This window comes from Choristoneura fumiferana, chromosome 6, assembly GCF_025370935.1.
Source record: "Choristoneura fumiferana chromosome 6, NRCan_CFum_1, whole genome shotgun sequence".
Lineage (NCBI taxonomy): Eukaryota > Metazoa > Arthropoda > Insecta > Lepidoptera > Tortricidae > Choristoneura > Choristoneura fumiferana.
In genome coordinates, this window is record NC_133477.1 from 18550274 (window position 1) to 18574851 (window position 24578).

General features: G+C 38.1%; 1 protein-coding gene across 1 annotated transcript in view; it reads left to right on the forward strand.

Moving 5' to 3' along the window:
- LOC141429268 (uncharacterized) overlaps nt 1-9321 on the forward strand; it is a 131676-nt gene extending 122355 nt beyond the window's left edge. Inside the window, exons 6-12 of the mRNA XM_074089549.1 lie at nt 51-149; nt 377-495; nt 3549-3704; nt 4391-4625; nt 4952-5164; nt 5421-5673; nt 5871-9321. Of these exons, the coding sequence (XP_073945650.1) occupies nt 51-149; nt 377-495; nt 3549-3704; nt 4391-4625; nt 4952-5164; nt 5421-5673; nt 5871-7094 (2299 nt within the window). The 3' untranslated portion in view covers nt 7095-9321. The remainder of the gene's footprint in view (nt 1-50; nt 150-376; nt 496-3548; nt 3705-4390; nt 4626-4951; nt 5165-5420; nt 5674-5870) is intronic.
- Nucleotides 9322-24578: the final 15257 nt, after the last annotated feature.

Genomic DNA, 24578 nt, shown 5'->3' on the forward strand with positions numbered 1-24578 from the left:
TACTATTCATGAAAAAAAGACAATAAAATAACGTTTTGATTTGTTTGCAGATCGTACTGCGAGAGAGTTTTCCGAGACTGTCGTCTGCAGACTTGCTACGTACAGTCGGCAGCGTATCCAGGAGTATATCCTAGAAATTTACACTGCAGGTAACTGTCAGCTAGAAGCAAGACGAACAGACAATTATATGTATACAATTAGGCCTTAGAACCGATTAAAATCTGGTTTCAAATGATCCTTTTTCTCAATTTCACTGTATAGGGAATCACAATTATAAGAGTTCATTATAAATTTAAACATTTTTTCAAATTTATCTTAAATGTTAAATGTAATAAGCTGCGATATTACCACGACTAATATAAAATCATTCTTTCAGATATCATCTAAACACGCGATTGCCTTACATTAAGTTGTATATAGAAAACGAAGAGTTTAACATAGACGGTCAGCGCTGTGAGAACATCATGACATGCCCAATGAGACCTATTACATCAGGTAAACCATCATTGCAACGTTCAGCATCATCACATCAAGAGCTTCACTCTTGTTGGAGGAGTATTGGTGATTTTCCACCGGCGAGGTGAGACGAGACGAGGCGAGACGAGAATTAAAATTAGTATGCATTCTCGCGCGCCCGCCGCGAGCCGCCGCGGGCGCCACCATACAAATTTCAATTCTCGTCCGTCTCGCTTCGTCTCGTCTCGCCTCGCCGGTGGAAAATCACCTTATTTGACTTTTAAAGCTTTCTTCCGTCAGTCTTTTAACTCTCTGGGTATCCCAACCAAAATATCCAACCTACGCTACTGATTAGATACACAGCCCATTTACAGTTCACTTTAAATATATAGATAGATAGATATAATCTTTATTCTTCAAAACAAAGACATACATGGCTTAGTAACTAAAGAGTAATAAAACTAACAATTCAGCACTTAAAGTTATGCCCGAAACAAGGTACTTATGATAGCAAATAAAAACATCAGTAATAAACTAACCAACAAAATGTTATGGAAAACCTCCGAGTTTGTCACTTCAAAGTTCAATGTCTCAAAAACGGCTAAACCAATTTTGATGAAACATATCTAAGAACTATCGCTAGTAAACCTGATTGCAAATAAAAAAACGCATTTAAATCGGTCCACCCGTTTAAGAGCTACGTTGCCACCAGTGGCGTAGCTACCAAGGGGCTAGGCGGGGCAGTGCCCCGGGGCCCTCAAGCTCAGGGGGCCCTCCAAATTCTGCTTTATAGCTGATGATAAAGTTGCTTAGCATTTTTAAAGTATTTGTATATATAATGATTTTACTTCAAAAAACCTTACCAGTTTTGATAGCAGTGGGCCCCTTTTTTTATTTGCCCCAGGGCCCTAAGTTACCTAGCTACGCCACTGGTTGCCACAGTTTTACACACACACACAGACACACATAGCGGTCATACTTATAACACCCCTCTTTTTGCGTCGGGGGTTAACAATTAAACAGATTAGAAACATAAATGAGAAGCCATGTGATGCACTAAAGCACAGGCACTTTGTTAGTGACACGCTTCGTTTTCCACACATCGATTTTCCAATTTCTTGTTTGAACCTAGGCATCCATTTATTCGGCATGATCATAAACCTGTCTTCGTTGGAACACCCAATTACTGGTATCCCCTTAATAACCGCCATCTTTCATTTTTTATATCATTTTACCTGTGGCAAGGTGCGAAAAATTTATTACGCACATAAATAACATCCACCCAATAATAGGCATTAAATCTGGGAGGTTTTGCAGAAACTTCCCGCCGATATTAAATTCTTAGGGACTGTCAAAACTTGGGTACCCTCGTTACGGCCCTGTCATGGATAACATGAGTTTTTTATCTACGAATAATTTACAGGTCTTATTTTTGTTTTCAACCCGGGAAAGGTTTTTAACTGTCATAAAAGCAGGTTTTTCGACGAGCGTTGTTTTGTATGAGTGCTGTAGGATTATAAGAGGGAGACATGAATTCTTTACAATTTGAGTTGGTACTCTTAAGATTTTCAATGCATTTTGTTACTTTAGCAGAAAATCTTACTTGGGGTCACTGAGTCACTAGGAAGTCATCTTGTTGAATTAAATCCCTACTTCCCTACTATAATATTGTAAATGCGAAAGTAACTCTTTCTGTCTGTCTGTTACGCTTTCACGTCGAAACCACTGAACCGATTTTGATGAAATTTGATATATAGGTAGTTTGAACCCCAATTATTTCGGTATAGGGCGCCACCGCGCGATAACCTAGATCCGCGCAGACGGAGTCGCGGGCATAAGCTAGTTTAAAATAATTTTGAGGCACTAAAAGTATGCGAAAATAGTATTTTGGTATTTTTGGTTGTTGCCCGTGACTCCATCCCCATATAATTCGTTCATCGCTATCCCACGAGAACTATGCAATTTTCCGGTATAAAAACTATCCTCCCCCGGGACTCTAACTATCTGTATACCGAATTTCATCTAAATCGGTTTAGTGGTTTAGAAGTGATGAGCTAACAAAGAAACAAACAGACTTAAAAACTTTCACATTTATAATAATAGTGGGTACGTTAGTCGCGCTGCATGGAATATTTGTTGAAATTTGCCTTATGAACACATACATATATACATATATCTAGCTAGCTTTTAGCCATAGCTTCGCACGCGTAAACGTAAACCTAAAAATTGGCGACAAGATTTTTTTCCCATAAATTACATCGTGAATTTCATTAACGCTATATACAAGGTGGGCCCTGCAACAGGAGCAAAAAATTAAACCACAGTTTCCACTCTTCATCTTGAGCTAATTTAGTTCTACAACTTTTGAAAATAACTTGTATTATGATTTTTATTATAGTTTTAAGTTTAATTGGACAAGCAATGTATTCGAAATCAATCATTTTGTTACATGACAGGCGATGTAATTTAGGCTATTGGATGCCGTACATTGAAAATACCATTTAATTTGTTTGAAAGTTGCAGAACTAAAGTAGTTCCATTTGAGTAGCAGAATCTGTGGTTTAATTTTTTGCTCCTGTTACAGGGCCCACCCGGTATAGAAAACCCGAACCCAATTTCATGTCTCTTATTCTTGCTGTACGTAAAGTTTTTTACTGATTTTCAGCGACACTTTCTTAATTTTTTACATAAAAAGTATTAAAAACCTTAAGAAAACATTGGATAAAGTCGGTAAAGTTGTCGATAAACTGCACAACATTTTGTACCTTGAAACATGATTAAATACTTGCAGGATAGTGATCAAAATAGTGATAATCGAATTCTACAGATAAAAATGCGGACTAAAGTTAGTTACTCGTACGTAAACAAACCTTCAACTTCAAAACTCTCGACATTATTATTTTTTACATATTTTACGACTGGCAACATCAGTCATATTAGCGTGATATCATGATACATCTGAATGCGGTCTGCATATTTTGAAAACGGATGCTCATTTGAAGCTAAGTCTAAAGCCACATTTGCACATACATATTATCCTTTTGTTTCCCAGGGCAAAGTTGACATTACGTTAAATCACAATATTTTTCCAGGTGCTGAAAACTGCCCCTACGATTATATTAAGATATACGATGGTAAAGATGAGTCGGCGTTCGTGATTGGTACTTTCTGCGGCATGGGCAAATTCCCCTACTCTATCATTGGAACGTCTCAGGATCTTTTCGTGGAGTTCGTCAGTTCCCCTGCCGGTCAGTTATCCGAAAATTTATCGAGTTAGTATCAGCTTTAAATGATTCACAGATTACATTAGAAAACTTTTCTACAGGATGTAGGTCGCGATTAACTTTATTAAGTTTCCGTCTTACGCAAACCCGTTGTCATGACGCAAGTAAATGCATCGAAATATTGGGAGTTCACTAACGTTGATCGTATTCTATATCCAACGTTGGAAGAAGCTTGAAGCGTTTAAAATACAGTGCTACTGTCAGATGCTTTGTATCAGCTGGACAAACAAAGTCACGTAGAGGTGATTTAATGTAAAATTAAGCAGGTAGAGCTGGTAAACATCGTCAAGCAGCGAAAGATTGCCCATTTGGGGCATGTACTTATTGAGACAAAACAGATATTATTTATTACACAACATAATAGTGGACAAGGTGACAGGAAATTGAAAGGTTGGATTTTTTTTCATGGCTTTGCATTTTCAAAAAATAGACCTTCATCAAGACGGCAGTACAACCAATTTACATACACTAGCTCAGGACAAGGAATGATTTTAAAAACTGACCACCAACCTCAGTCAGGGATAGGCATGTGTTGTACAGTAGGTCTAACATGTGTGTGTGGCACAGAAATATGTGTGGCACAGTCTATACTACAAATGCAATAGTATTTCTTTCTGCTTTATGTGTATTTTTATCTTCATTAATGTCAGGTCCTCTCCTCAACACCGGTTTCCACTTCAATGTGGGCAACTGGCCAGGGCACGTAGAAGCTCCAGGATCAAAAGTTGGGAAGTGTGACTGGCTCCTTACTGCCGAATCCCTGAAGAAGTCAGGAGACACTGAAGGGATCTTTCTGTCAGTCGCACATTGGTACCCGCCACATACGTCGTGCACTTACTTGATGCAAGGACTCCCTGGTCAAGTGGTCAGGCTGTATTTTCCAAGGTAATACTTTCCACTACCATCCTTAAATTATGATTTAAAAGTTTTCCTTTTAAGAGATGATTCATGGCATGAGTATGATGGAAAAGAAAAAGATGATGATGTAGGTTAAGAAAAAAATACTGAATATTTTGTACTTAGCCCCATTTGTTATATTCTAATAACAAACCTTAGCATTAAATTGTAAATGTAGTCTTTCAAAGATACAGTAAAAATAACAAAGTTCTTAATCATAACTGAATAAAATTGTGACTAAATTTTTTGTTGATCCTTATGAGTGTCATGACTTACTGTATATTTATTCTAATGATCATTTCATCTATTCACAGCTTCCGAATAAACCGGATAGAATCTCCTATCGTACCCTGGACCGGAGATTGTGGGGAGTCCCTCACTTTATATGACGCGCCAAGACCTGACGATGCTCGTATTATAAAGACCTTCTGTGATACCTTCAGTAGACCAATGGAGAAGCACGACTTTGTGTCTACTGGGAATGCTATGTTTGTAAGATTTGAGAGCAAAACTGGAAGTTATAGCGGGTAAGTGTGTAATTTTTTTGTTCTCAATAGAAGTTTTGTTACGAGGGTGTATTATAGGAAATAATTCTCACTGTCGTAATTGATAATTTCTATTTTCATTTTTAAAATATATATTATTATGAGGAGTGAGGAGTATGATGTCGCCTACTGCATACCTATACCTCCCTCTTCTTCCACAAAAAGTGGAAAAGCAAAAGGCAATTGCCAAGTGCTTTGAGAGTACCTGCTCCAAATTACCCATTAATTATTATTCCAGCTCATCATTATACTACTGGGCACACTATGACTTCTTCAACAATACTCGCTTTGGAGAACCAGTCCAGGGCACTGCTTGTGATGAAGTCATTGCCTCCTGGAAGCAGAGGGCTGGTCGTCTCAGATCTCCCCTTAATACGCTGGTCTACAAACAAGCACCGCCTGGGGAAGACGTGCATTGCTTGTACAGATTTGTAACGGACAAGAGGATTTATGCGAGAGTCATATTGACAATTTTGAGCATCAATTTTAAGGTAAAAATGCATGACTAGTAGAAGATCATCAACATTAGCATACTTACTTTCAATAGCATTAAGATACAATTTTAATTATTAACATCTTTCATTGGGTGCCACATAAAATAGTTATCAGCCATGACAGTTACTTGAGTGGTAAAGGCATATGCATGTCAAACATTGCGATGTTATTGCAAATCTACTTATTATTTCAGGAACACCCATATACTCCGGTATCCTGTCAAAATTGCTACGAAGACCGTGCTGATAAACTGATCGTCTGGGAACCAACAGCTGGTGGAAAAAGCATTAATGCTTCACTAGGAATCAGCACTACTCCTTTACCTCTACACTTAGCTGTTCAACGGTCCCTTGGATCTTGTTTATGTGCTAAACACTCCAATACTGTGTCACGAGCAAGACCTTACCGGGTAGTATCTTCGGGAGAAGCGCTAAATCTACAGTTGATTGTTGACAATGCTCACGCTGCCGCTTCATATTTCAAAAATCCGTCTCCTCTCTTCGAAGCTCGATATGAATTTGTTCATGGCCCTCTGTGCGGCCCAGCAGTCCTCGCAGCCGCTTCTGACGGTGAAATAGTATACCCCCATCTAGAAGCATTGGGTTACACCGAACCACCTAAAAAGATACAGTGTATTTGGGATTTAGAAATCGAAGAAAAGAGAGACATTTGGCTCCACTTTGATAGCATTAAATTTGCCTCACGTCACTGTGACGACGGGAACATTCAAATTTACCTGCCTGGAAGAGTAGAGCCGTATTTGTCAGTTTGTGGAGAAAATGTGTCTTTGGCTCGCGAATTGCCTATATTATCTGCTGGAGAACTTGGATTTGAGTCTTTGGATGATCCTTTGGTTATAGAAAAGGAAAAGACTAGGTCAATTAGAATCGTTTTTATTGGAAGCGCATCTCCCGCTCGCGCTACATTTAAAATTGCTTGGACTGGACTATATCATTTACCTAAAAACTCGGATGGTACCCTTATGACCTCTCGTTTGACTGACGGCGGGGTCATAAAATCGTCAGACTCTAGTTTGGGCTGTGACTTTATATGCCCAGGAGAAGCCTTATGTATTCCAGCAAGACTGATCTGCAATGGCATCATCAACTGTCCGAATGTGACAACCACAGAAAGAAAATTTTGGACAGCTGAAGAAAAATCAGCTAGGGAGGCGTATTCGGAAGATAGTTTGCGTCGATTAGGATATTTGGACGCGTTAGGTGGTATTCCTTTAGGACAGTTGCATGATGAGGCACCGGAATTGTGTGCTGGTGCTCGGAGCGCTGGTGGGGGAGATTGGACTGCTCCAGCATTGGGAGCAGGTCTAGCTATTGCTTTAGGAGTTTGCGCGTTGGGAGCGGCGTGGCGTCTATGCTGCCGCAAGCGGTCACCTGATGAAGAATCCTTGGACTACTGACATGCGGCCCGCGGCGCGCCGCATGCGCCGCCTTCTCTCCACTCTCGATCCACGTCTAGGGACCTCCCATTAGACTGGAGTCTGCATTGACAGTCACTGTACTGAGCTCCGGAACCCTCCTTTGTTGACTATTAAAAAGGATCAACACCAAGGTTGTGCGAAAGTGCAAAGAACAGAGTTGCTAATCAGAATGCAGCCGGCATGACAATCGCGTGAGCTCTAGGTGAGTAATATATCTTAAACCAAGGTGGTTTATTACTGCAGCGTACTTTCAATGCAATGTTATCTTTACCTACTGCGACCTATTTGCTGGGTTCGCTACACGCTTTTGTTATAGTAACGGTTACTTTATGCACATATTTGTTGCCCCAAAAGGGGGGTTCGTGTCCTCAGGAGCTCAATTGTTTTGTAATTAGTTGTATATATAGACGATATAATAATCGTATGCTTGACAAATCATAGGTTAGGTTACCAGGTGATAGTAGCCAAGCAGTAAATAATGTTAAATTAGGAAAATAGCTGTCCCACACTTTTTACAGCCCTGTTCCAACTTAAATTAAGTCGAAGCGTTTGCTTTATCCTTAAATATATCACACACCCTAGCAGATACGATTGGTGAGATTTTAACTACTAAAGATAGAAAAAAAACGCATAGGCGAAGCAAGAAAAAAAAATAAAGAAGCAGTGTGATAGTTTCCCTAAATACTCGATCTACAGATATTGCGGTCTTTGTTGCCTTTTGTGATGAATACGATGCTTTAGCTAGCAAACTAACATCAACTTCATATACCAATCGATATGAACGAAGCAATTTTAAAACGCTTTGAGTTTAATTTCACGCGAGTTACTGTCATATTAGTTTGAGCAGGGCGTAATACTCAATTATAAATTATATAATTAATAGGCCAATGTTCATCATATTTCTCAAAATACTATTAATCATTATGATAACCATAGCAGAGAGCAGCGCTAACTTTGCAGATGAGATACGTTTAGAGTATCATACATTAAAAAAACTGAATCATATACCCTGACATACCTTTTCATAACCAATTTCGCTATGATTTCTTTGGCAAATGTATTGGATGTCAACATGACATTAGTAGCACAAGGGTTCCACTCTGGTACGTGATTCAGTTTATTAAACTATACAGCAGGACATCAGCACTTTATTTAAGTTGCTGAACATTGGCCTTCTCTTGTTAACCCGCCAGACTGAAAATGCTTTAGTTTACTTTGTAATTGTAAAAATCTGTCCTTATAATTAATTTAGTGTTACCACTATTTTACAATATGGTGGTTGTCATGAAAAGGCGTCTAAGAGCATGGGGCTCTTGGGAAAAAACGAACATGGGGCCCCGTTGGAACGTTACAAAGTGAACGTCATTGAAAACCAAAAGTAATTACTTTAGTGTATTTAAGACAATATGTCCCACTTTCGGAGCCCCTCTGCGGTTCGCTCTGGACTTAGAGTCCATGTTTCCTTATCGGAAAGATGGTATTTTTTGTGAATATATATTTTTGAATTTACCTACTGCTTGATTTTGGTATTGGTGGCTTTATAAACAGTGGAGTAGATACCAGTAAAAATAAAGACATAAATATCCATTTTAATATTTTTGAATACGTGGGAGTCTAAAATAAAGATTCTTCTTTTGATATCACTATGAAATGAATACTGAAGCATTAAGCATTTAAAACAGGAGTTATCATTGCACTTTTTTCTCCCAATTTTCAAAGAAAACCTGTCGCGTAAATGCGAAAAATATACAAGACTGAATATTTTCCATGAGCAGTGGTCATTGTCTGTAGGTAATACGGTATTTGACAACTCCTGATTTTGCCATATCTTAATATTATTATGAAAATATATACAGATAGTGTTTAGCGAAGAGAAAATTTAAATCGGTTGAAAATTGGATTTATAGTGATTTTTTGAAAAATCCATATACTTGTCTCTTTCTCAAACGCTTTTCTCTATGCAGCAAGTATGGCGGTACTGGCGTGTGACGTCACATGCCAGTATGTCTTTCTGTCTAATCTTGAATTTCAAACCTTTATAACTTTGTTGTCGTGAGGAAACCTGCACAAACCTGCGAAGCAATTCAATGGTGCGTGTGAAGTTCCCAATCCGCACTGGGCCCGCGTGGGAACTATGGCCCAAGCCCTCTTGTTCTGAGAGGAGGCCTGGGCCCAGCAGTGGGACGTATATAGGCTGGGATGATGATGATGAATTTAGACTTGCAAGAACAATCGTGCAAGTTGCATTACATTGCGAGGCCGTAACGCCAAAGAGTTTGTAGTGGCCAATCGAGCGTCGCATTGTAATGTAACTTGCACGATTTTTCTTGCAAGTCTAAACTCGGCTTTATGTTAGAAGTATTTGCTACGGCATATAGATCGTGATCGCAGAGTACATTAGTTACTATACAGGGTGTTACATTCATATCGGTCAGTATGGGAAAGTCTGAAAATATAAGATATACGAAGACTGTTCTTAGGAACCATGTCTTCGATTTTAATAAGACGAAAAAAACTTACTCAGTTCGGGAATCGAACCCGGTCATTTTGAAAAATAAAACATACATTATTTCCATTTCGATATCGGTAGTGCAGGTTATAAGCAATAAATGTTACTGTGAAGCACGATATATCTAGAATGAATAAAATGCATTGTATTTAATATTATTTAATAATGTAAGTTTTATTTTTCAAAACATCCGGGTTCGATTCCCGAGCTGAGTACAAGTTTTTGAAAATGTATTGATGCAGTTTTTCTTGTTATTAAAATCGATGACATGGTGCTTAAGAACGGATCTTCGTACGTATTACACTTTCAGACTTTCCCATACTGATCCAATACACCACTTCTTTCTGTCACACGTCACACTGTTTAAGCTGAGGATAGAAAGAGATGGTCAATGCGATCGTGAACGTCAGACTGTTGAGCCTAGTAAACTGCAAGAATAATCGTGCAAGTTTAAATGAGGGCTGTCGCGTATGAATTCGCCGCTAGAGGCGCTAGTGTAGCGTGAGGTCTCCGAAATGTCAAATCTCATAGTTTTTGGGTGAGCTACGTGGGTTTATTTATAATTAGAATAATTTTGTGAATATTTTGCATTATCTGAAATTAATTATGGCAAATATGCGTTCCGGGGCAATGAATGTTTGTGTTTTGAGACAGTTTTGTCCTCCCTTTTTTCCGAACAAAACGGGGACTATGCAACACTGTGGCATGCTCGATATTTTTATGGTACGGTTTTAAGGTGTATTAAAAATGATTTTGATCTAAACTTTGTCTTCACGCCCGTAATAACAGACTTTGAAAGCCATACTTAAAAACCTCACGCAACAGTGCGCCATCTAGTGAGACAAAAAACGATAGCCCTCATTGACCACTACAAACTCGTTGGCTCTCGGCCTCGCAATGTAATGCAACTTGCACGATTTTTCTTGCAAGTCTAAACTCGGCTTTAGACATTATGGCTACTGGTTCAACACTCGTGTTTGACAGTTGATTATATTCACCTACATTCGGAGAACAGATGGCCGTTGGAGCCAAAAGGTTCTCGATTGGAGAGGATAGGTTCCGTACCCAAAAGGTAAAAACGGAAACCCTATTACTAAGACTTCGCTGTCCGTCCGTCTGTCACCAGGCTGTATCTCATGAACCGTGACAGTTAGACAGTTGAAATTTTTACAGATTATGTATAACTGTGGCCTCTATAACAACAAATACTAAAAACAGAATAAAATAAATGTTTATGGGGGGCTTCCCGCTCCCATACAATAAACGTATTTTTTTCCTTTTTTTGCTAATGTCTAATGAATGTTGTATAGATGGTACGGAACCCTTCGTGCACGAGTCCGACTTGCACGTAGCCGGTTTTTTGATTACCTTTTATTTCCATATTTTGCCTATCCGTAATCATGATGATAGGTAGTGAATATATCAAAATACCAAGAGCTCGTTAAAGATAATCAAATCACGTTCTATATCCCGTAGGAAATATTTCTAATGTAACTAACCATGATCCATAAACTGCTATGTTAGTTGTTTTATTTTTAAATAAATCTAGCTTGTTTAAACGCAGCGAACCCAGAGAAAACTGACATTAAAAAAAATGCAAGACGAATCCAAACTCATTTCGCGAAAGTCGTTTGAAATTGCGATAGAAAATATTCAAATTTCGAATATGACGACATGTCGCCCCTGAAGCGCTGGAAGCGCTGCATATAAAGTAGGGTTGTCGAAACATTTTTTTTAAATATGTAATTAAAAAAATTGTTTTAGTGAATAAATAGCCTAAGGGCTGCTTGCTCAGTCTGCGGTTGAAAAATTAAATCTAGGTTAAATGAATCCTGGGTTAATATGAATGACATTTATACATTTTGACACTTCTTATTCATTACCATCGTCATCATAGGTATCTGTCAAGTGTTACTTAAGTAAGTTGCAGAAACTTTACAGAGACTGGTGAAATGTGTGATGTGGAATGAGTTCGTAAATAAAGGTGAATGATAAACCGTACTTTATTATTATGACCCTACTCAAGTTTTTTACGACAGGGAAGACTTATATAGATATGGCAATGACAAAAAAACAAAATTAATAAAATAATAATAAATAACACTAAAAAAACACTTATATATGACATTAGATAATATAATAATCAAAATAATAATAATATACTATTGAGTTATGTTGTCGTGTCAACCCTAAGACTTCGCCATAGAATATTCAAATTTAGAATCGCGACTATGTTCTAACGCCTGCAGCAAAACACGTAGAGTCGGGTTGCCCGTGATAAAAAGTTTTAAAAACCCTAAAGGCAAAGTGGGTGAGAGACGAACGCATTAAAGTACCTTATAAATGTCACTCTTTTAGCTTTTTTCCATAGAATAATAAAAAAGGCTAATTCTTAACGAAAATTCTTTCCTAAGTGCACCTCTATGATTATATTTTTTAAGTCGCTAGCTTCGTGATTATAATATAAACAAGATTGATCGAAGAATCTCAAAATATCTCTAAAACGACTCAGTGACATCTTTCACGTTTTATAAAATCTCACTACAATTCTCATTTTTTTAGTAAAAAATATTGGAAACCCTATTCCATCGCATGACTAAACCTAACAAATTTTAATAATGTCATAACCATAAACAAGAAAGAGTTGCCGCGTTCTAAATAATAAAAAAAAGCTTTTCTGTACACGTTAAATCAGCCTTTACGTTCTAAATACATGAATGATTTTAGTGTTATTAAATTGCAAACAGAGTTTGCAAGCACAGAGTTGAAAATAGGAATGAAATTAATGTAAGTAAAAGTTATTCCTCTTCGTGTTCAATATAATCCAATTATTTTGCGTGTCACGCGACTTTTATATATTGGTAACATTCAAAACCTCACATCTTTACTAATGTAACGTCAGCGTAACAACTTCAATGAACAAAACTTCCTTCCATTGAGACTAAGGGGCTGTTTCACCATCCATTGATTAGTCTTAACTGACGGTTCAATGTAATGCCGTCTCTATTTGTTTTGTTCGCATAGACGGAGACGGCATCACATTTAACCTTCAGTTAAGACTAATCAATGGATGGTGAAACAGCCCCTAAGTATTAAGTTTAAGTAGTCACTTTAACACCCTAACCTCGAACAATAACCTATAAATATTCTATAATGGTGAAACAGTGATTCAAGCAATAACATTTTATAACAATTAACATTTACTTAACAAAAACATAATCTTTCAACAAATATTAACAAAAAAAGTGCTCATAGTACAGGAATGATTCATGGAATATTCCTTACAATTAATGTTACATTGAGTATAACAGGAATGGTTTATGGAATAATAGTTACAATTAATATTACACTTAGTGTAACAGGAGTGGGTCATGGAATAATAGTTACAATGAATGTTACACTGATTTAAAAAGCGGAGCCTTGTTTGTAAGCGCTGTAAATCTACAAAAAAAAGGCATTATAATTGTAGCTGTCAAATGAAATGTCAAAGTGACATATAAAAACATACGAATGTTAATAGAACATAGGCACTTAACAAGCGCTTATTAAAAGAGGGGTTAGAATGGTTTGATCATTATATCACTTATTAAATACGAAATCATTTTAAGGTACGAGTATGTAGCTGCTTTAATTTCCTATAATAAATAGTGTTAGTATTAGTACCTATCCTGTTTTTTGTAAATTGTTAGTTTTCCCACAAAAACCATTGTAATTTAGTAGTTGTAAGTCAACTATTGGAATGTTACAAATAAATTATATTTTCAGCAAAACATTGGTTTTATCTTTTTGTCACAAGCGGCATGTTCATTCCTAATTATTATCTGTACCTATTTGTAACCTACCTAGTTGAGACCAACATTTTAAGCGTAGCAACAATATTGAGCGATATGTAGATTTTCCAAGAAACTTGGCAATACTTTCATATTTAAGTATGTACTTTAGTTGATAACTTAACCAACCAAGAAAAGTTGGAAAAATCCCCGAAATTATCGCACATAGCACAGCACATAGCTAAGAACCATCGCCAAGAATCTCACTTTCACTTGAAAAAACCCGTATTGAAATTGATTATCTCCTTGAGAGCTATGATGCGACATTATAAATATATAGATAGACCGACATTGGTGTAAACTTATTATTACATTCCTCTTTTAACCCCCGACGCAAAAAGAGGGGTGTTACAGGTTTTACCGCTATGTGTGTCTGTCTGTATGTCTGTGGCACCGTAGCTCTTAAACGGGTGGACCGATTTGAATGCAGTTTTTTATTTGTAAGCAGGTTTTCTAGCGATGGTTCTTAGACATATTTTATCAAAATCGGTTTAGGACAGATGTCTCAGGTATCAGGAAAGCATTAGTACTCAGCAAATTTACCTGTCTATTGTATTTTTTGCATTAGATATGTCGGCGACCGATCGTAAAATCCGAGATCACGAAATTCCTAGACATCATAAAATGGCGCCATTTCATGATATGCCTAAAAGTTGGCCAGGCATATCACGATGTGCGTGAGAAACAATACAGCAGATGGATTAGAGCAATGCATTCGTCAATATTTCTAGCCGGGCACATCGTGATATGCCGAAAAAAATAAAAATTTAGGTGCGACGAGCGAAGCGAGGAGTGGTTAGTATTAATATAATTGTAACCACAACGCAAGAGCCGAGCGACCGAAGTGAGCGTGCGGCGGCAGCGGCCGGCGAAGTGCCAGAGCCAATGGCGGCGTTTCATGATATGCCTAGGAATTTCATGATCTGCCTAAACTGGCCAAAACATGAAATGGCGGCGTTTCATGATATGCCTAGGAATTGCGTGATTTGGCGGATTTTACGATCGGCCGCCGACAGGATATACGGATGAATCGCCAGACGTGACAAGGACCAATCCTACAGGATTTAGTTAGAAGGCTACCTTATCGTCCAGTATTAGTAAGATTACATTTTTAACCGGCTTCAAAAAAAGGAGGTTATCAATTCGGTTGTATTTTTTTTAACCTCAAAACTCCGTCATTTTTGAACCGATTTGATTTTTTTTTATTCTTTCGCAATGGAATACCTTCAATTAGGTCCCATAAGCACTAAATCAGGATCTGACGACCCATCTCTACTTTGTAATGAACTAAGAGCATCACTTCATTTAACTTTTCTTACACAGCATAGCTTTAGTGGAAACTGAGCGGAGCGAGGATAGGTAAATAAAGCATTTCTATTAGAAAGAAGAAAGAAATAAGAAAGAAAACATTTATTCGTGACATTTTTTACAAATTAAAGAAAAAAGGAAATAAATTTTTTCACGAAATGGTCCCAATATTATTAATAATAGCAACTGTCCCATTCGGAGTCCATGAACAAATCGAAATATTATTAATAACAGTAACCGTCCCATCCGGAGTCCATGAACAAATCAAAATATAGGGTCCATTTTTAGATTTATTATAGTTTTAGTTTATTTAATTTTATTGTACCTAATATACCTTTTTTATAGTTGGACCTGTATTGTTCTGGAAATAAATTCTTACATTATGCAGTGTCAAAAAAAAAACGGTACTAAGTAATACTCTTTGTTTCAGCCACAGCTCTGTTCGTATAATCGAAATATTATTAATAATAGCAACCGTCCCATTTGGAGTCCATGAACAAATCGAAATATTATTAATATTAGTTCTTGAGACACACGCATCCTCACACATCTCCCCAGTTGAAACGCAGTTTTACGGAACTTTTTTATGATCTCTGACCATCAGGAGACCCACTTGCTCGCTTGCCATCCAGTAGAATAAAACAAAAAAAAAAAGACAGATAGCGAATATCTGTTGTAACTTGGTATCCTTGCAGTTCATCTTTTTTCGTAAAAAGCTCTAAAAAACATACCCTCGAATGATACGAACAAGAGCGTAAGTATGAAAAAGGGAACCAGCCAGCTAGCTTTATAATAATAATAATACTCGTAGTTATTTATTTCGTAATGAATCCATATGTTGTTAGTTACAGTTGAGTTAAAGCTATTGTTAGATTATATTTAATAACATTACAATTACACTACATCTATATAGCTAAGTTAAGTGGGCAGTACATGTACCTAACTGGTTCCAGTGGTACATAAATGGACCGATGGATGGATGGAATTTATGTTAAAAATAGCTGCTGCCTGCGACTTTGTCTACACACATTAGTTCAATTATTTTCGCATTCATAGCTAATAAATTCACGTACTTACATAACTTTTTATGCTAACTTGCATGTAGAAAACAAATTTCGAAGTTTATTAATAGAGCTAAAGCTAATCAATTTAAAAGTACATTGTGTCTTAAGGACGGTAAATAAGGAATTACGAACGAGAGTCTATTAGAAGCCCGAAGTCGAAGACTGAGGGCTTTAATGAGTCGATGTTCGTAATTCTAGTACCGCCCGTGCGACATACCAGGGGTATTGCAGATGCGTTGCCAACCTAGAGGCCTAAGATGGGATACCTCAAGTGCCAGTAATTCACCGGCTGTCTTACTCTCCACGCCGAAACACAACAGTGCAAGCACTGCTGCTTCACGGCAGGATTAACGAGCAAGATGGTGGTAGCAATCCGGGCGGACCTTGCCCAAGGTCCTACCATCTGCAAAATGACAGAAGAAAATATTTCGTTTAAATATTAATTTAATGGTTCCGTTTTGCAACGAGTGTCGGCGTATTTTTGATCCAGTGAAAACCCCTTTGTGATATCTGAACTTAGTTTGATATGGGGAGGTATTTCCATATTTCCACCCTCCGATAAATTGAAACTTAACCTGTGTGGGGATGTTACACATGTATTTGTACAGGTGGAAAGTAGGTATCTAGTTTTATACGTATACACCCTTACGCCGTGCAAAGCTTATGCCCGGTTCACATTATTCCAGTAAAACCACAGATATAGATTACACTAGATAACGCAAACACCTCAATCTGTATGAAAACCAACCGTGTCACTTTTTTATATCTACTGTGACGTCTCAAGAGCGAATAATCGATTCAAATGCGACGCCCGCCCGCGCCGTGGGGCTCGAGTCAGTCACTAGTCATGATTAGTCAGTTAGCGGTCAGTCTTTGTATGGGGCCAACCCCGACGTTTGGTCAGGGTTCTGACACGCGAAATAGATGCATTTGCGTAATCTAGTGTAATCTATATATGTGAGTAAAATCGTGCCAGTAGCGATACATTGCGGGGTCACAATTTTACTGGAATAAACGTGAACCGGGCATTAGCTTTGAGCTGCGAGAATTATCGCGCAAGTTCCATTATTTTGCGTTGCTCGAAAGACCACTTCAAATTCGTTCGACTTGCAGATCTAACCTGAGCGTAGCAGTTTTAACAAATAAAATATCACCATCAAAGTATTTCTCCAAAAAATTTAACATAATACTCGAACATTTTGCACATTGTAACAATACTCGTAGGTACCTTTAAAACATTAATTAAAAACGTTAATACACGGCCCCTTCAATAACGTGCAAAATGGCAGTTCCGAGAAAATATGGTTCATAAAAACGCGTTTAATTTGCGATTTACCGTATAATTTGTTGGATACCGGTATACCGGCAATATTACCGGTAATAAGGTGTGATAACGGCGAATCAGCGGGAATTTGCTTCGCTCCTAAAATTAAAATCGGCGATCCAACGCTATTATAATGACTCAGGGAAATGTGTCCCGAGTTAGAAGCAGCAACGGGTAGACAAGTCAATCTACGAATAGGTACATTTCGACACCTCCTACGTATACTGGTACAAGTGACAAATTTCTGATTTTTAGTTTTTTGCAGTTTTGTGATTAATATTTCCTTATTTACCTACCACAAAAAATTTGCACGGATATTCCTATTAGTTTTGGAAATAAAGTGACGTATATGAATGCATCTAACACCGTTTTGCTAATCGGTACAACGTATACTGAGGCAACCGACATGCACCACTATACGCGGCACCGATATTGTCGCGGGGCCGGGGAAGTCCAGTGTAACTGGCAGTTGCCTCAGTGTACGCGCTAGCTGTCGCTGCGTGCGGACCGTTTAAACTGTTCTACGAACACATAATTTGATAGTATATATAAAAAAAACATGTTTTGGTCTGACAATTGCGGAGAGCAAGACCACAATTGCCGTATTTCTCATAGACAGTCATGGAAACTAAATCCAACGTGAAACCTTTCCGTGATCTATTTCGCTATGATTTCTTTGGCAAATGTATGGGATGTCAACATAACATTGGTAGTACAACGGTTCCACCCCAGTACCAGTACGTGATTCAGTTTCCTCGGCTATACCTACATGTACGCGTGCTATAAATATAACATTGCAGTATTACATTGCATTCTGGTAGTGGAGCATCCCCAAAAAGAAGGCGAAGGCATGCATGCTTTAATTCATATGAGAACAGTAAATTTCAATATACCTACAGGTTGATAAAAAAAATCCTGTACTATACTGTAACCCATATTAGGGCTACTGATTACTAATACGATATAAGTGGGAAAACATCGAAATTAGAAAGTCTTCTTGCGACTCCACTTCCATGCAAAACTTTTTTTTTTCGAATCACAGTATTTTTCTACTTGGATCATATTAGTAATTAGTAGCCCTAATGTGGTTTAAAGTATAGTACAGGTTTTTAATAACCCCCTATACACATTTTTTTATACACACCTAAGAAATGGTACCTGGCTATGTATATGGCGAAAACGGGTAAACCGTATGAAGTTATAGAAGTTTCCCAAGACTCAGAAACAGACACAAAATTTAAATCTATTGTCAAGAAGACATTAATATATAAGGCGTATTATTAAAATTAATGATTATATCATGGATAGGGAAATTTGGAAATAATTCCGATCCGCATTGGCGAGTGCTTACTCCAAATAGCGAATTGAGAACTGTTTTAAATATGTAGTTGTGCTAAATACTTGTGATGTATAGATATCACTAAAATATGATTGTAAATCTGTTTACAAAATATACCTAGGTTTATTGCCAGACTCTTCTCAACAGAGGTTTTTTCGAACCGGTGGTAGATTTTTTTGACATTCATAAGTGCTTGTTACAATCTAAATTGAATAAAGATATTTTGACTTTGACTCAATATTTCATGTCAAAGCTTGGCTTAAGCAAAGTGCTAATCAGACTCGCGCACGAAGGGTTCCATACCATCTATACAACTTCATTAGGATTAGCAAAAAAAATGGCAAAAAAAAAACATTTGTTGTATGGGGGCCCCCTTAAATATTTATTCTGTTCTATTTTTTGTTATATATATATATATATATCGACTACAGTTATACATAATCTGTGAAATTTCAACTGTCTAACTATCATGGTTCATGAGATACAGCCTGGTGACAGACGGACGGACAGCGAAGTAGTATATAGAAGTAGGGTTTCCGTTTATACCCTTTGGGTACGGAACCCTGAAGAGGCACAAAAAGCTAAACCGTTATGTACAAATTGGTGCGATGCGATATATGTATCACATGAGGAACCTTTCACAATAAAATACGAGTACACATTTGAACAGGAATACGAATCCATTGAATGTGCTTCCATTAATTTAAAGCACTTAATACAATTACTTTTCCTAATAAAACCATTTATATTTCAAGTGAGGTTTTTTATAAAGGTATATTTCTGTATTTTGTATAGCACGTTTAAAACATTACTAGCGGTATATTGGTACAAGTGGCATGCTAATGTTAGCGTATATTGATGCAAGTGATAAAAACGTTTATAAATCAATAGATGAAGGTAAAAGAGCATCTGTTTTATTGTTCATTGCAAGCCATGTATTTCATCTAAAAATTCATATACAATATAAAAATATCGTTAGATCAGTAATCTACGCATTACACCGTATACTGGAGCAAGTGGTAATTAGCTCAGTATACCACACAACTACAAGATGTAAAATACGCGTATAGTAGTGTATCTGCAATTTTCTCAAAAACTATAAGAAATTTCAAAATTCCATGAATACAGGTAGAAAGCAAATATTTTCTTTGGAACCAATGCAAAATTTTGAAAAGTTATATCATCAAATGAGAAAGTTACAAGTTTTGGAACCTTTGAACAGCTCTCCTGTAAATTTATGATTATGCACTTGTACCAGTATACGTAGGAGGTGTCGATTTTAGGTGAAAATAAATAAATACTGTTATAATTCATAACCGCACACTTGTCTACACCAAAATGCAATTCAATGGCGTCACTGAAAGCCTCTGTCTTCTTTAGTAACACCATCAATCTTGGTGTTTTGGTGCAAGCAGTTTCAGGTCATCCATTATTATTATTAATATTATGAAAGTCATGGCAGGTGCTTGATTTGCGGAGGTCCATAACAATGAACATGAACAACAATTTTATTTCGCATCTCCGATACAAAACGTGTTGGTACACGTTAAGCTGTGGTCAGCTTTAGCAAAAATTTTGAAGATTCAATTCAATCAAAACAGCCCACATCCACCCACTGCTGGGTAAAGGCCTCTTTGCCCGGTCCTGTGCTAGTCTCATCCACAGTTTACCAACCGAGTGCCAGATGTCATCCGACCAATGGACCGGCGGTCTGCCCACCGTTCTTCAATCCAGTCTTGGTCAGCACTCCGTAATTGCTGTCAGTGCGTCTCGCCCCACCTGTTGTCAGTGCGTCTCGCCAAGCGGCCCACCCATCTCCTCCAGTCCTAATTTCAGAATCGGGGATGTGGTCAAGAAGTGTGATGCCCAGCATAGCTCGCTCAATGGCTCTTTGTGCGACTTTTATTTAGTGAATGTTTGCCTTCGTGAGCGTCCATGTTTCAGAACTGTAAGTATGTATGTATGCATGTAAACTCATTATTGTACAAAATAAGTAAACAAACACAGATGACAAACAATGAAATACATGTACAAAGGCGAACTTATCTCTTTAAGGGATCTCTACCAGTCAACCTTTAAGGTAAGTAAGGACGGGCAAGACACACTGGTCAAAGTGGAAGTATTTATTAAAAGTTGTTTTTTAATCAATTTCTATAAAATTACACTGTTCACTGTTGTTTACTTTTGTATAGGTACATATGAGTCGCACAGACGAAAATGTGGTGCACAATCTGTAGCAGAGAAACAAATGAAAATAGTGTATATCGGACTTTATTATTGCACCATTAGATTCAAAGTCACCTTGAATTTAACTGTACTGGCATGTATCAGAACATCTTGGAAATAACGATGTTTAAAATCAAATCTTCGGAAATTCGTTGAAGAACTAAAGTCATCAACATAGCTGGAAAAATATGCAAGTGGAAATGACAATGGGCGGGCCACATTGCTCGAAGAACAGATAACCGTTGGGGGAGAAAAGTCCTTGAATTTCGACCACGAATCGGGAGACGGACGTGATGGCCTATAGTGGTTTGACCTATCGCCTCTCAAGCAGAGGGTCGTGGGCTCAAACCCCAGCTCGCACCTCTGAGTTTTTCGAAATTCATGTGCGGAATTACATTTGATATTTACCACGAGCTTTGCGGTGAAGGAAAACATCGTGAGGAAACCTGCAAAAACTTGCGAAGCAATTCAATGGTGCGTGTGAAGTTCCCAATCTGCACTGGGTCCGCGTGGGAACTATGGCCCAAGCTATCATGTTTTGAGAGGAGGCCTGTGCCCAGCAGTAGGACGTATACAGGCTGGGATGGATCGGGAGAAGAAACGTTGGCAGGCCTCCCACTAGGTGGACTGACGACATCGTGAGAGTTGCGAGCAAGCGGTGTGTGCAAGTGGCGAGTTGTCGTTCATTGTGGCGTAAGAAAGCTTTTGTTCAGCAGTGGACGTGTTCCAGCAGATGATGATGAAAATAAAATCTTTTTCATCACACTTGCTCGTAAACAGTGTTGTAACATGCAGGCTACCTTAGTTGCAACCCCCCAAATAAAACCCTCGACCTTAATGTGCTTGTCATGAAACCCGTGGTCGGTAAATGAGTGCCCGTACTGATGGCGCTGCGCATGGCGTAGCAGCAGGACCACATGGACCACCACATGCACACGCACGTTGCGGCGCATGCCGAGAGAGGTTGAGGGCGACACTGCCAAGAGCACAGCCTAAGGTATCGCCAATATTTGGAACAATTATATTTTTTCTTTTACAAATATAAAATATTATTTGCAAATGTGATGAAAAACATTTTATGTCGCACGGGCGGTACTATAATTACGAACATCGACTCATTAAAGCCCTCAGTCTTCGACTTCGGGCTTCTAATAGACTCTCGTTCGTAATTCCTTATTTACCGCCCTTAAGACACAATGTACTATTTCGCTTGATGTTCGTGCGCTGGGCAGTTAGCATCGGCCGTAAAACACGCTAAGCAGAAGCGTCGTAAACGCGGAAACGACAGCTGTTGAACGGTGGGCTTAGCCGTGGCAGGTGCTTGCTTTGTTTAATGAGCTATTACAAGTGTTGGATAGTGAATTATAAACTACTAGCTTCCAACAGTGGCTTTGCCCACGTTCGAAATAACTTCATGGGGAATATTTACAACTATTTACAAAATTTATATGCAAGTCCAATTCGCACTTGGCCGATTTGTTACTCGGACTTAAATATTTTTTGAATTTATTGTGCCGAGTACCTAGATTAAAGTAAAATGCCAAACATTCGGCGAAAAGTTTTTAATTGAAACATAATTATTACACTGGCGCTTGACCGAAATTCCTGAAAGTTGCGAAACAAAATGAAGCTTTCGTTTTCCCACTTCCTGCTTTCAAGTTATTTCCGGTGGCGGGAAGTGCAGAATCGCATTGACTTATACAGGGTGTACGTAAGTCTGACCTGGTCTGGTCTGACGACCTGGTTAAGATCGCGGGATGCACAAGACCGGTCTGAGTGGAGAGCCTTGGGGGAGGCCAGCAGTGGACGTCTTTCGGCTGACATGATGATGATGATGATGACGTAAGTCTAACGATAAAACTGCAAGGACATTACATATCTAGTGAATAACGTTTTTTTTTATTGTATTTTGTCGGACAAGTTCGTATTTATTTTTGCTTTCTAAACTTCTTTCTTAACTTCAGTTAACTTTAGTAAGCAAGTTTGACCGCTAAGTGTCTGTATGTCTGTGTGTCTGTCTGTGGCACCCTGGCACCGTAGCTCTTAAACGGGTGGACTGATTTGAATGCGGTTTTTTATTTGAAAGCAGGTTTTCTAGCAATGGTTCTTAGACATGTTTTATCAAAGTCGGTTCAGCCGTTTCAAGATCATCAGCTCTTTTGTTCGCTGCGGTAGGAATCTTAGACGCATAATGGGTACTTACTTTACTTTATATTTGGAACCTAAAATTTGAACTCCCCATGTATGCTATATAACTATGCAAGATAAATTAATGGAATGATGCTGCAGCCAGGATATCCAGAACACTAGTAGGTACACTCTTGATAAAACCATAGCAGATATATCGTGTTTGGATTCGTTTCGATCAGAATTTGATTCTACTTACATACAATGCAATGGTGGCAACAGAATGAGCTGATGCTGCAGCCAGGATAACCAGCACACTAGTAAACTCTATAAAAATAATAGCAGATAATATGTCGTGTTTGATTCCTTCTCATCAGTATTTGATTCTGCATACAATGCAATGGTGGCAACACGATGAGCTGATGCTGCAGCCAGGATATCAAACACACTAGTACACTTTAAAAAAAATATATACCAAAGTTTAAAAACATGACATAAAAAAACTTACATTAAAAATTAAAAAAACCCCTGAACCAAAAAAAAAACAAAAAACAATGCCGCCAAAAAAGAGAACTATAAAGTAATAAATAATTATGCACTCCCTAGCTGTTGCCCGCGACTTCATCTGCGAAGAATTTGTTTATCCCTACCCGCGGGGACTATGCTGATTTCCCGCAAAATTAGCCCAAGTTAATTTAGTATAAGTACCTAGTAATATTTTTTTTATCTAAGCGTCGTCGGTGTCGGGGGACCGCTAAGGTTAATACTAAAAAAAATACAACAAGTATATACATATTTTATGTACTTTAGTTTCGTGTTAACCTTAGCGGTCCCCCGACACCGACGCGCGAGTCGCGCAATGAATAGGTTCGTAGTTTTTAGGTATTATAAAACTATGGAAATAAAGCCCAGAAGTAACAAACATTTTCATACTTTATTTATTTAAGATATTTACGGGGGTGACCAGCCAAACGTATAACAATCTCACTAATATTAGTTTGTTTGTTTATTTGTTTGTTTGTTTGTTACTTCATCACGTCTAAACTACCGAATCGATTCAAATGAAATTCGGTATACAGATAGTTTAGGTCCCGGAGAAGGACATAGGATAGTTTTAATCCCGGAAATGGCATAGTTCCCGCGGGATAGCGATAAATTAATTCTGCGTGGACGGACTCGCGGGTAACGGCTAGTATACCATAAAACACAATAATATATTGAACATTAAGGGGCTGTTTTACCATCCATTGATTAGTATTAACCGACGGTTGAATGTGATGCCGTCTCTATTTGTTTTGTTCGAATAGACGGAGACGGCATCACATTTAACCGTCGGTTAACGCTAATCAATGGACAGTGAAACAGCCTCTTAATATGATTATGAACAAAAAAATATCTAACCTAGCCTAACCTATAAATAAAAATATAATTCTGCATCTAGTTACACAAGGTTATGTCGACATATTTGTATCGACATTTTTCTATGCCTATTTTTTTTGCTGTCTGGTAACATTTTCAGCTGTCAATCTGGTTCGCCTAATTCTGGACTCGAGTATGGTTACCTACCTATGTACTATAAGTGATATTTAAAAAACAGTCGCGGGCCGCGCGGAGATAGGTCACGGCCCAGGGGTCTTGGGCCACGAGTTGTCAACCCCTGTGATAAACAATTACGACAATTTTATTTAACGTCAGCCGCACTAACAGCCCTGGTGCATGCCATCATCACTCGTGAA